The 13383-nt window shown below is 39.5% G+C and overlaps 1 protein-coding gene across 1 annotated transcript; it reads right to left on the bottom strand.

The window, feature by feature from the left end:
* Nucleotides 1-2914: 2914 nt before the first annotated feature.
* krt24.L (keratin 24 L homeolog) lies at nt 2915-5607 on the bottom strand. Its single transcript, XM_041576543.1, has 8 exons — nt 5109-5607; nt 4832-4914; nt 4595-4751; nt 4275-4433; nt 4061-4186; nt 3613-3830; nt 3336-3367; nt 2915-3195 (listed from the first exon to the last, which is right to left on the bottom strand). Exons 1-8 carry the CDS (start codon nt 5538-5540, stop codon nt 3104-3106), a joined length of 1299 nt encoding a protein of 432 aa, XP_041432477.1. The 5' UTR covers nt 5541-5607; the 3' UTR covers nt 2915-3103.
* Nucleotides 5608-13383: the final 7776 nt, after the last annotated feature.

The following is a 13383-nucleotide window of genomic DNA, read 5'->3' as shown; positions in this document are numbered from 1 at the left end:
TTTACTATCAATACATTAGTGAAATATTTATAGGACAGTGATACAGGTACAGAAATACAGTAAGAGTTTTAATCTTATTAGAAAATCCCAATATTTAAGACCTTGTAAAGTAAAGATTCTTGTGTTAGGGTATGTCTACCAATTTACACATTAACCCCCTTTTATATGCCAGCACCCCTCCTTAACCCTTTAAGCCAACCAGGATATCCACTTTTCCGTACATATTATCACCTATCCTTACCTTTGTTCTCATATAGAAATGGGAAGTGGCCATGGTATAAGCATACAAGGCAAGTGGTTGAGTGATAAGTAGGGCTATTGACACTGGGTCCACCAGGAGTTTTCCTGGCATCCCTATGGGTCCTTCACCCCATGCTACATTCCTAGTTTGAGCCTTGTTCCTGCACCCTGCTACAAAGTAACCAAACCATATTAATGTAGGCAAACAAATTACTTATTTGCACCAATATTATTGAGTTACACTCAAGTTGCGGTGAACACAAACTAGCATGTACCCTAAATAATGTTGGAATTCTGCTTATGGTATATCACCTTATGGTATATCCTTTTCTTTATTATATCCAACCTGTGCAATATGGCACATACTCATCATGTATGAGCCCTCCCTCTGATGCCGTCTTCTTTATCCCATTGTCAGCGAAGTCGAAGCTTTATATTTTAACTGGAATGATTGATTAGGATGGCATGTAATGACCTAGTAAATGAATGGTTTCAAAACATTTATTTTGCTAATGAGGATAATTGCAGACCTATAGCAACAGACGTGCCAAAGTTTCTTTCCCTTCAGGATAATCTACATTGACGAAAAACGTAGTATTACCTCTGTCATTACAAGACGGTGGTTTACAGGGAAGCACAGCGGAATTCCAGACAAAGCTTTGTCTCATGACATACATTGATAGCCTTGGTGAAGGAGAAGTAATTATATTGCTGCTGTAGTTCTATGTTTAATGAGATAAGTGTTATATAACTTATATCTTAATCACTTTAGAGGCATTGGGAGAAGTCCAACGCCTGGGAGATGCATAGAACGGGTGTAGGAATTCAAACCCATAACACCTTTTAAAGTTCAGAAGCTGAAGGCTTGGAAGTTGGGCATCCTCCCCCACTTTACACAAGGGTCCCTCTGATGCAGGGGCTTTGGAACAAATACTTACTTCTCTACCCTAAAACCCTGATTCTACTTATACTATTATAGAGGGAATGTGTTCAGACTATGTCCATACCTATATGTTCTCCATATGTTATGTTGCAGCATCTATTAAATAAATTCCTGTATTTATTTATATTTTACACTGGCTTTGAAGGGAAACAAAGCAGAAGTCTTCTGTAAATGTAGCCCTTAATCCTCATAGCTAGAAACAAATCCCCTCGAGAAAGCTGGTCACAGCACCATAGATGTCAGTTCTAGATAGTCTCAACACAATCTGAGTCTGATTGTTCTCTATCATAGTTAACTTGGAGTACAACCTGATTGGCCCACTCTGGAAGCAGCATTTGTGGTTTGCAAAAGGAATTCAGCCCTGTTTAAATATATGACAAGGGCCTACAATGGTGGTCGGCAGGAAATACAAGATGGAGCCTATGATCTTAGGTGTTCATTAACAGGACATGCATAAGGCAGCCTCTGCTTGCTGGTACCAAATAAATCCACATTTATTTTACTTCTCTGCCACCGATGGACTACTCATTGAGTGCCTACTCCAATGTTCACAGCTGTATTACTCCGCTAAAGATTGTATATATAACTTACTGTTAAGTTTAAACCTTTATTTTTATTATGGAAGACCAAGACTTGAAGACTTGAGGAATGGCCTGTTTAGCTGTTACTTGGAGCCACTGCCCCTGCAATGACCTGCTGTTCTCCAGCTTATCTGCCTAAGTGCAAGTTCATCGGGTGCCTGGGCCAGAAAAGGGCAAAAACTTTGCACTCCCCTTTAATTGTGCCCATATTATTCCTTTAAGCTACAGACAAAAGTGGAGAACATTCATAGGGGTTTAACATGTATAAATAACATTTTCTAATAAGCAAGTCCTACCAAAAGTGTTGACTGAATTATGTACTTACTCACACATAGATAAAGTCATTTACAGAATTCTCTTGTGTTAGGGTGTGGTCACAACTCATTGTTACAAGTTATACATCATTAACACATACATTAGCCCTGAAACAAACAGTTAGAAAAGCTTTTATGGAAATTTCCTCAACACCATCCTCCCAGAGCAGATGAAACCTCACACACATAATAGGCAAGAATTACAGCCATTATTTTTTTATTTTATTTATGTCATCATTACTTATGAGATGGAAAATGTATTACACGCCATTTAATATGCCTTTAAAAAGCCATTTTAGAATATTAGATTGTGCAGTAAGGGTGTTGCGTGTGAGGATATGGGAACATTTGTTAAAACCCAATACTCTCGATTCAAGTGGGTCTGGTATATTTGGGTATTTTTGGGCATGTATTCAAAAGATCTTTGTAGTCTCCAAAGTCAACTTTAAATCAGCCCTGTTCTGATTATTGTATGGAGGCCTTCTCAAATGTGACCATTTGATTTCAGAAGGATACATAAAGAGTTTAACCAACCTGCTGCTACCTGAGCAACCTTCTGTAAATGTAACTTCATGCTTTTAGAGTGGTCATGAAGACACTTAATGCAAACTGTGGCCAAATAAATTGATGACTTCTAAAAAAGACTTCACCTTACTCCTGTTGCAATTTACCCCTTTATCTCTAGTTACGTATATTAGTATCCATGCTTGGTGGTACATGTGCAATGAGACACCTGAACCCCTTGTACTGTTCATAAGAATAATGTTGGCTGTCTAGAAAATGTTGTATAAACTGCAATACATCATCACAATTTAAGAATTCACAGAAACGGCAACTTTGCTTCAAAGGAAAAGTTTATTTTAAAGGCAAACACCAGAGATTGATGGGTGTGTATAATTCTTGGAAGAGTGCATAATGTAGATTATGTAGCAGGAAAGAGAAGGGTTGATGTCAGGAGGCTTCTGTGCTTCAGAAAGTTAAGGCCAGATTTTGAAGGTCAGATCCGTGTTGCATGTATTGGTGAATTACTCCTTTCTTTCTGTGACTTGATGAGATACAACCTTTCCGTCGACGAGGTTTTCAACTATGGTTTTAATTACCCTGGTTTTACATGGTTCTGTAAATTCAATTGAAAACAGAATTAATTCATGCAGAATAGTGTATTAATGTAGGGTGCCTACATAGGGCATTGGGGAATACACAGTTAAAACATGGTTCTTAAAAACTCATATTTTAATAACATATAAAGCTTATTACCTTTTGGAGCGACAGCAGGATAGGATTTAATACTGAAAAAGAAATAAAGAACTTTGTAAAACTTTTGTGCCAAAACTGTAGGCTTTAGTATGTTCTCCAAAAACTTGCCCTCTATGGTGTTATCCTATCTTTAGAAGAAACCATCCTTGATAAATATAGGTACATTGTATCAGATAATGGTTGGATGATAGCACAAGAGTGGATGGTGCCTGGTCATTTTTTATTCATTATTGTCAACCTTCTCAAAAGAAAATTCCTTACCATGATTTCTACTTACCATGGCTCTCCATCGAGCAAACGGCGATAAGTTTCTATTTCCATTTCCAGTCTGGTCTTGATGTCTAGGAGCTGCTCATACTCTATGCTTTGTCTTTCCATATCAGTCCTTACTTCACATAGCTGTTGTTCCAGGGTGCTGATCTTTGCCTGGATTTTGGAGAGCTGAGCACAGTAGTTCCCTTCGGTTTCAGCCAAAGAGCATTCCAGTGTTTTTTTCTGAAATGTGAAAACCAGAACATTTTTGCAAAGATTGCTTACATTTCTAAAGGAGCTTTGCAAACTGACCAGCTTACTTCCACAAGTGTAGTACTGTACTATTATTCTGCACCTCTGTTGTTTTGTTGTTAAGAAACCAAACATTTCCTCCAGTTCTTACATTTTATAACATGCTTGTATTTTGGAAATTGACTCATATCCCTTTTATTTCTTTAATGGTGCTCCCTTACCATAGCCAGGGCAGCTTGCAGGTCTATCTCTAATGCTTGGAGGGTTCGCTTCAGATCTGAGATCTCAGTTTTGCTGCATTGAATCTGTTCTGCGCCAGATGATATTTCTTGTTTGAGTGCTCTACTCTGAAACACACACGTGAAAAAACAAATGAATCCTTCCATATCAAACCAGGAACTCGAACCTTTTTAATTGTTCCTCTAAGAGTTTTACCGCTTCAATGAATCGAGCCTCTGCCTCTTTACGGTTCTTCTCTGCCATATGTTCATACTCTGCTCTCATATCGTTTAGAAGTTTGGTAAGGTCAGTTCCTGGTGCAGCCTTCATTTCCACACTGAGGTGTCCTGTGGCACCCTGGTAACTCTTCATCTCCTACAATATATGGGAGAAATGAGCTATTAGGCATGAACAAAGACTGAAGTTACTGCAAAAAAACGAACTGCAACTACTAGCTTTTAATTTAAGACCTATTATATGAAAAAGTTGTTAAACAGAGACTAGGTTAAATGTATTTATTCATTAATATGTGTTACCTCCTCATGGTTTTTCTTGAGACAAGCAATTTCCTCTGTTAAGCTTTCAATCTGAGACTCCAAGTCACATTTGGCAAGATTCAATTCATCTAAAACTCTGCGGAGGCCATTAATATCGGCTTCAACGCCATGGCGGAGGCAGAGCTCGTTCTCGTACCTTTAAAGAAACCAAATGTTATTGTAAATGCTATTGTATTGTAGACAAGTATTAGGCAAGTTATGAACACATCAACTTACTTCAGCTTGAAGTCATCAGCAGCAAGGCGTGCATTATCAATCTGGAGGATGACCCGGGCATTATCTACACTGGCACACTGAATCTACATGTGAGAAAATGACCAGGTTAGAGAGTCCCTTCTGCCAGGCATTCTCAAATCCAACATACTTCTCGAAACAGTATGATCATGAGGAACATGTAAATATTTAAATTGCATGCATACATCTGAAATTATTCCAAAATTTCCAGGTTGAAATATTGAAAGGTAATACATGAAAGATTTTTAAAGTTCCATACCTGCTTTTTGAGATCATCAATAATGTGGTAATATTTGCTGTAATCTCTGTCAGGCATACACATATTCCGGTGCTTCTCATACCAATCTCTAATTTTGCACTCAAGGTCGGAGTTGGCATTCTCCAAAGCATGCACTTTGTTGAGGTATGCAGCCAGACGATCATTTAGATTCTGCATGGTTTCCTTCTCCCCACCAGCCAGGAGGCCCTCTGCACCAAGACCAAAGCCATATGGTGCACCAGTGCCTACACCAAAAGCAAAGTTGCCGAACTCGCCACCCAAGCCACCAACAGCACCTCCACTCATGCTACCACAATAAGCACCAGTATTACACGCTCCTCCGGAGCTCCCAAGGAAAGAGCAAACAGAGGTCCCATATCCACCACACCCTACAGATACTCTTGAAGATCCACAGCTCTTTTTGCAAGACATGTTGCTGATGGTACAGAATAAGCTGTATGAAGCCTCCTGGTCTAGAAGAAGTGAGGATGTAGTAACTCTCAAACACGAATAGCTTTTATATTCAATGTTATATGGGTGTTCCTATTTAATGTGCCCTCCCAAACACATTTTATGGTGTCTTAATGCTTGGTGAAATGTTAATTAAAATATCATTTGATTGTGTCCACTTTGATTAATCTGTCAAATCCCTTAGGGCTGTGGTTATGATTGAGTGATAACTGGGTGGAGCAAGAATAAGTATTATTTTATGTCCTTTTAATCATGTAAATGTCGACAGATATGCCATGTACTGTTGCATCCACTTCCTCCTCCCTGTGTCTAAGTGTTTTCGAAATGTTCATCTACCAGATAGTAAAGCATTTTATAAATCTGAAAGGGGCTTAAATGATATACTTTTTGCAATGCACATATGCATATATCATCATAAATACTTCATTTATTTAATATATTGACCACAGTCATATTTTGTGCTTGTTCTTCAGTATTTGGTTTGAAATAACATCTGAACCACGCACAGATAATACCTTTACACAACCGTATAGGTCTACTAGACAATGATGAGATGCAGTTAAAAATGCAAGGGTTGTAGTTGTACAAAGTGGGATACAGTGGTTGCACAAATTAGTGGCACTTACATCCAAAAATGCTCTTGGACCAGCGGGTGGACTATTTGTTTTGAATGGGTGTGGGATTTATTATCTAGAATGCTTGGTACCCAAGGATCTTCAGGGTAAGAGGTATCAATGCATGCTACTGATTAGCTGGTCTGTCCTGGATGTTCGGTGCCCTTGCCAGGGATTATGAGGCTAACACTAAGTAAAATAAAGTCTTATATATGTCACATTGCGAGATACAATTTTCCTATAATTGTCAAGAATTAGATATAGTAGAAATTATTATATTACAAATTCTATTGATTAGCTGGCCTGCCAATGACTGATCTTAGCTGAGTTGTCCTCTATGGTGGTTTTGTTTGAAGGGAGAGAGAAACATCAATGAAATATACTTTAAGTTGGAGTTACATTGTTTTTTTAATAATTAATATTCTTCTTCTGTTCTACTGTATATTTATTGGTTACATAAGGCTTTTCAGGTAGAAGGTGTTTATTTGGCCAATTTTTGAGGGAGATCGTTGTACAGGGTGAAGGACATTCAATAAGTTCATTTTTTGGGGTAATGACATTTCAGGGAGCAGATTGTCCAGAGAGAAAACTTTTCTAGCAGTTGATTGAAATGGACAAAAATTTTCAGTTAGTTGATTATTCAAGAAGATGAGGAGTTGGGAGTTGATTGTTCTGGAAGAAGGGGTTCTAGGAAGTTGATTATTGGGGTGACAAATGCTCTGGAAGAAAAGGATGATTTTCTATAAGTTGATGTTCCTGGGAGAAGGATTTTTTGAGAGATGGTAGCTTTATCATTGGCTGATTGAATTGGGGCAGAAAACTGTGGAGGAATGTTTTCTGGGGGACATTACCTTTAGAGGAAATGAATCTCCTTGAGTAGATGCTAAAGTATATATTCTTTATTATAAGACAAATACTGTATGAAGACATTGCACTGGATTTTGTGCTCTTTGGGGTATCATACGGTTATAAACTCACAGTAAATGTGAAGATCTTACCTGCTATAAAGTAATTACATTAAAAAATAGCAATGAGTTTAAAGCTTTAATATCTAGAACAATTCTCTGTACGGTTAAGACAGGATTCCTTTCGTCTGACAGTTAATAGTCCCTGGAGATGTTTTGTTTCTTTGGCACAGCTTCATGAAGCCCAATGTTTGCCACGCACACAAGATACCCGCAGTGCATCATAATTAAAGCATTAGCAGAGGCTGATAATAAAATCTCACTCGTAATTATTTTTCTGTAAGGAAGTCATTGCTTGGTATCTATCCGCCCTATTGTTACATTAGCGTGGCTGCTGTTTGTAATTGCCCTGCTGTGTAAATAAGCTGGACCCAGGTTTCATAAGAATGTCGCAATGACTTTACTAGAAATCATATGGCAAAGCACAGGCAGAATATGCTTCACATAGTTACATAGTTCAATTGGGTTGAAAAAAGACAAAGTCCATCAAGTTCAACCCCTCCAAATGAAAACCCAGCCCCATACACACACCCCTCCCTACTGTCACATAAATGATATATCCCCATATCTATACTAACGATAGAGTTTAGTATCACAATAGCCTTTGTATTATGTCTGTCCAAGAAATCATCCAAGTCCCTCTTATAGTCATTAACTGAATCATCACCCGGCAGTGCATTCCCCAACCTCACTGTCCTCACTGTGATGAACCCCCTACTCTGTTCCTTTAAATGAAACTTCTTTTCCTCTAGTCTGAAGGGGAGGCCTCTGGTACGTGATTCTCTTTATGGGTAAAAAGGTCCCCTGCTATTTGTCTATAATGTCCTCTAATGTACTTGTAAAGTCTAATCATGTCCCCTCACAAGCGCCTTTTTTCCAGAGAAAACAACCTTGTCAGTCTACCTTCATAAGTCTTCCCTCCCTCTAACCAGTTTAGTTACCACAGTATCATTTCTTATGTATTATTTGTCACTTCATAGAATAAGATTTTTGGGCATCATTATGCCTGCTCTCATTAGATACAGCCAGTGAGACTGGAAACTGATCTGTATACAGCAGACTGCTCTGCCCTGTGGTGTCCAGTGAATTTGAGTTTTACACGAGGAACTTGCAGACAACCAGGCTGGGACTAAATAAGAAGCCTGAATCTCTAGTGTGCAAAATAATATATACGTGATGCATCCATACAACTGAAAACACTGAAGCATAAAGCATTAAAACATAAAAGGTATTTTGGTAACCTCTTTCCCACATTTGGGGTGGGATCAGCAATTGGGAGTTAAAATGATGTTATATTGCTTATGAATTTGTTCAGTCAGACCATCTCAGATCTGGGTTTTTTGTCTAATTCTGGGCAGTGTCATTCTGTGGCTACTAAAGCAAATAAAGTTCTTGTATAAAAAAGGGCATTAACTCAAGGGATGAAAATATAATTATGTCTCTTTAAAGGTCCCTGGTGAGGCCTCATCTGGAGTATGGGGGCAGTTTTGGACTCCAGTCCTTAAAGGGATACTGTCATGGGAAAAAATTATATTTCCCAAAATGAATCAGTTAATAGAGCTGCTCCAGCAGAATTCTGCACTGAAATCCATTTCTCAAAAGAGCAAACAGATTTTTTTATATTCAATTTTGAAATCTGACATGGGGCTAGATATTTTGTCAATTTCCCAGCTGCCCCAGTCATGTGACTTGTGCTCTGATAAACTTCAATCACTCTTTACTGCTGTACTGCAAGTTGGACTGATATAACCCCCCTCCCTTTCCCCCCAGCAGCCAAACAAAAGAACAATGGGAAGGTAACCAGATAGCAGCTCCCTAACACAAGATAACAGCTGCCTGGTAGATCTAAGAACAACACTCAATAGTAAAATCCATGTCTCACTGAGATACATTCAGTTACATTGAGAAGGAAAAACAGCAGCCTGCCAGAAAGCATTTCTCTCCTGAAGTGCAGGCACATGTCACATGACTTGGGGCAGCTGGGAAATTGACAAAATGTCTAGCCCCATGTCAGATTTTAAAATTAAATATAAAAAAATCTGTTTGCTCTTTTGAGAAATGGATTTCAGCGCTATTAAATGGAACAGCACTATTAACTGATTCATTTTGAAATTTTTTTTTTCCCATGACAGTATCCCTTTAAGAGGGATATAAATGAGCTGGAGAGAGTGCAGAGACTAAGTGCAACTAAACTGGTTAGAGGGAGGGAAGAGTTAAATTATGAGGGGAGACTGACAAGGTTGGGGTTGTTTAATATAACTTTTGCATCTGCAGAGTCAACATGCAACACAATACACTGCAGCTCCACCTGCCATTTAAATAGTTATTTGCCCATATAAACTAGTACGACTCGTTTTCCTTATACTTTACTTAGCATTCTGCTTATAATCGTCATTATTATTATTATCATCATTAATAAGTTCTACAGTGGCCTCTTGTGGTGACGTGAAGTCATTGCCGGCTGCAAATACGTTTGGCTGATAAAGCTGTTTTTAATTGCTCTTTTTTGTAAAGAACACAAGGGACTTGTTTATCAAAAGGTGAAATAAAATGGAAACAAAATAAGTGACAGTTTGATTTGCTGTACAAATGTGTGTTTTACATGCAGTGTATGGGCTGCAGAGGGAGGCCTCAAGTAAACAGGGTGGAAGTGGTGGGTCCCACACACACCTATGGGCTCTCCTGTGAGACTGAAGAGGAGACAAGGGTCTGCCTGTTATAGTCCATACCTCCCAACATTTTGGAAGTAAAAAGAGGGACAAAATGTTTTTTTCCGCATGTAGCGCAGCAATTTTTGACCACACCCCTTTCTGTGGCCACACCCCCTAATTACCATGTTCGTTTTACAAAATTTTGCAGGTTATGAAAGTTTGAAAATATTTCTCCTTATCTAAACTGTGTTTTTGTGTCTCAAAATTGTTACAAAGTATCTTATTTGCACCTGTTAGCTGTTCTGGGCTCTCTGCTAAAAGCCAATTAAGTGAGAAACGTTGTTTCTTTTTCTGGCTGTTCAGTGCAGAGAAAAGAGGGACTTTCCAGTACAAATGAGGGACTGCGGGTTGAGCTGTCAAAAGAGGGACTGTCCCTCCGAAAAAGGGACAGTTGGGAGGTATTTTATACCCAAATGTAAGACTAATGGAACCTGAGAGAAACCCAAGGGCCTGGAACAGAGGGAACCTGAGGGGAAGCAAGTTGTGTGAAGGCCTGTAGAGAGTGCAGTGAATGGAAAGCCATGACAGTAATTGTGTTTTGGGTAGAGAATCCCAGTCAGCCCCAGAGGAGTGAGGCTCCAGCTCCAATTGAATTACTTTCTTTTAACACTGACTAAATTTGCTGTTCAGTTCAATACAGTCTGGTGTCATTTGTCTCTGTCTGACTTATATAAGACAACGTGCTCTCACACAAACAAAGGACACACACACACACTGCTAGTTTAGATCAGCCAATCAATGCACAGAGCTGTCTAACTTCCCATGACACAGCTGCATTGCTTCCTGTCATGTGATCAGTGAGTGACAAACACACACAGAACAACACAAAATGGTGGCTCAAGAAAGAAAGATATAAAAGGGCAATGTTTACTGATGTCATGTACAGGCCAAGTCCCAAAATTCTCCCCATGACAGGAAAGCAAGCCCCAGCCAAAGAAAGTGTGTCAGAAAAAGAACATTGTGAAGACATAAGTCCAGTTTGCAATTTCAGCCATCTGGTTGCTAGGGTGCAAATTCCCCTAGCAACTATGCATTGATTTGAATATGAATAGGAGAGGCCTGAATAGAAAGAGGAGGAATAAAAAGTAGCAATAACAATACATTTGGAGCCTTACAGAGCATTTGTTTTTTAGATGGAAAGCTGGAAAGAGTCAGAAGAAGAAGGCAAAACATTAAAAATATATAAAAAATAAAGACCAACTGAAAACTTTAATACTGAAAGTTCACATTAAGTCAAACCACCCCTTTTATGTTTTATTTGCAAATAACTTTTATTATAGAACAGCTTTTTATGTCCCGGGGACAGGTCCTCTTTAAAGGTCAACATGGGACTCATTTCTTCCAGCACTTTGTACAGTCACATATATATATATATATACTGTATAAATAATAATAATAAAGACAATTGTTGTCCTATAAATGTTGTCCTGACCTAGAGGAAAGTTTTTCATTGTCATACATTTTTTTTCTCTGTTTATTCATTAAGTGTTTGATGTAAATGTTCTGCCTTATACAAACCCATATACAACATGTGACAGAAATGACTTTGATATATCTTCTACTTTCTTCTTTATGACACTTTAGGGCAGAGACATATACGGTCAGATTCGGGGAGATTAGTCGCCCGGCGACAAATCTCCTCGAATTTGGGGTGACTAATCTCCTCGAACTGCCTCTTCCCGCCGGTGGGGCGACAGGGGAAGGCGGTTCGAGGAGATTAGACGCCCCCCGAAGAAGAGGAGATTTGTCACTCGGAGCTCTTCATTTTCTGTCGCCCAAACTCGATTCACGAGGAAACTTCTGGCGACTTCGGAAAACGAAACGCTCCGAGTGACAACGAAGCGCTCTAAATCGCCGCAATCTTCTTCCTGCTTTGACCGGCGCATGCGCAGTAGGAGCATTTCGCCGGTACGATCTACTGCCAAAAGTCTGAAAACTTTGTGACTTTTGGCGCATGCACAGTAGATCTGTACCGGCGAAATGCTCATACTGCGCATGCGCCAAAACGCCGGTCAAAGCAGGAAGAAGATCGCGTGGAAGAAGATGGTGCGTGTGACCTGCGCATGTTGACTCCGTGGACTGGACCTGCGCAGAAGGGTAAGTAACAAGTTAGGGGCATTTGCCCAGCGGGACAGGTAGGCCAGGGGGAGGAGGGGGGGGGGGCAACACATGGGAGGGGGAGGCTTTTTGCGCCGACTGGGTTTCCTTTTCCTGTAAAGGACTAGTAACACCAAAACCTGCAAGTGTTTTAAAGGAATGCCAATATAACGTACTGTTGCTCTGCACTGATAAAACTGCTGTCTACTGTGTGTTCTGTGCTTGAATGGCCAGCCCCATGGCTTCACAGCAGCTTGTTTATATAAACTATAGTAGTACTTATCTGTTATCTACTGTGTATCCTGTGCTTGAATGGCTGCCCCCATGGCTTCACAGCAGCTTGTTTATATAAACTATAGTAGTACTTATCTGTTATCTACTGTGTGTTCTGTGCTTGAATGGCCAGCCCCATGGCTTCACAGCAGCTTGTTTATATAAACTATAGTAGTACTTATCTGTTATCTACTGTGTATCCTGTGCTTGAATGGCTGCCCCCATGGCTTCACAGCAGCTTGTTTATATAAACTATAGTAGTACTTATCTGTTATCTAATGTGTATCCTGTGCTTGAATGGCTGCCCCCATGGCTACACAGCAGCTTGTTTATATAAACTATAGTAGTACTTATCTGTTATCTACTGTGTATCCTGTGCTTGAATGGCTGCCCCCATGGCTACACAGCAGCTTGTTTATATAAACTATAGTAGTACTTATCTGTTATCTAATGTGTATCCTGTGCTTGAATGGCTGCCCCATGGCTACACAGCAGCTTGTTTATATAAACTATAGTAGTACTTATCTGTTATCTACTGTGTATCCTGTGCTTGAATGGCTGCCCCCATGGCTACACAGCAGCTTTTTTATATAAACTATAGTAGTACTTATCTGTTATCTACTGTGTATCCTGTGCTTGAATGGCTGCCCCCATGGCTACACAGCAGCTTGTTTATATAAACTATAGTAGTACTTATCTGTTATCTACTGTGTATCCTGTGCTTGAATGGCTGCCCCCATGGCTACACAGCAGCTTGTTTATATAAACTATAGTAGTACTTATCTGTTATCTACTGTGTATCCTGTGCTTGAATGGCTGCCCCCATGGCTACACAGCAGCTTGTTTATATAAACTATTGTAGAGTTTCTGAAGCAAACACACCAGTTTTACCAGTGCCGTATAACAGTACATTATATTGCCATTACTTTAAAACACTTGAATTTTTTCGTGGCTAATGCTTTCCTTCAGTAGAGAAAAGGCAGATTGTGCCACTTTCAGAATTGACAGGACTGGAACGGGCGGAGAAACTGCTGCATGAGCCATAAGTCATTGTTTCCTTGTTCATCTTCGGTTTCTACTAATTGCCTTACACAACTCAGAATATATATAGAAATTCCAATCTTAAAAATAACAAGGCTGGGTA

This window comes from Xenopus laevis, chromosome 9_10L, assembly GCF_017654675.1.
Source record: "Xenopus laevis strain J_2021 chromosome 9_10L, Xenopus_laevis_v10.1, whole genome shotgun sequence".
Classification (NCBI taxonomy): domain Eukaryota; kingdom Metazoa; phylum Chordata; class Amphibia; order Anura; family Pipidae; genus Xenopus; species Xenopus laevis.
The sequence above is the reverse complement of the archived record's forward strand: the minus strand, read 5'-3'. Positions and strand labels throughout refer to the sequence as shown.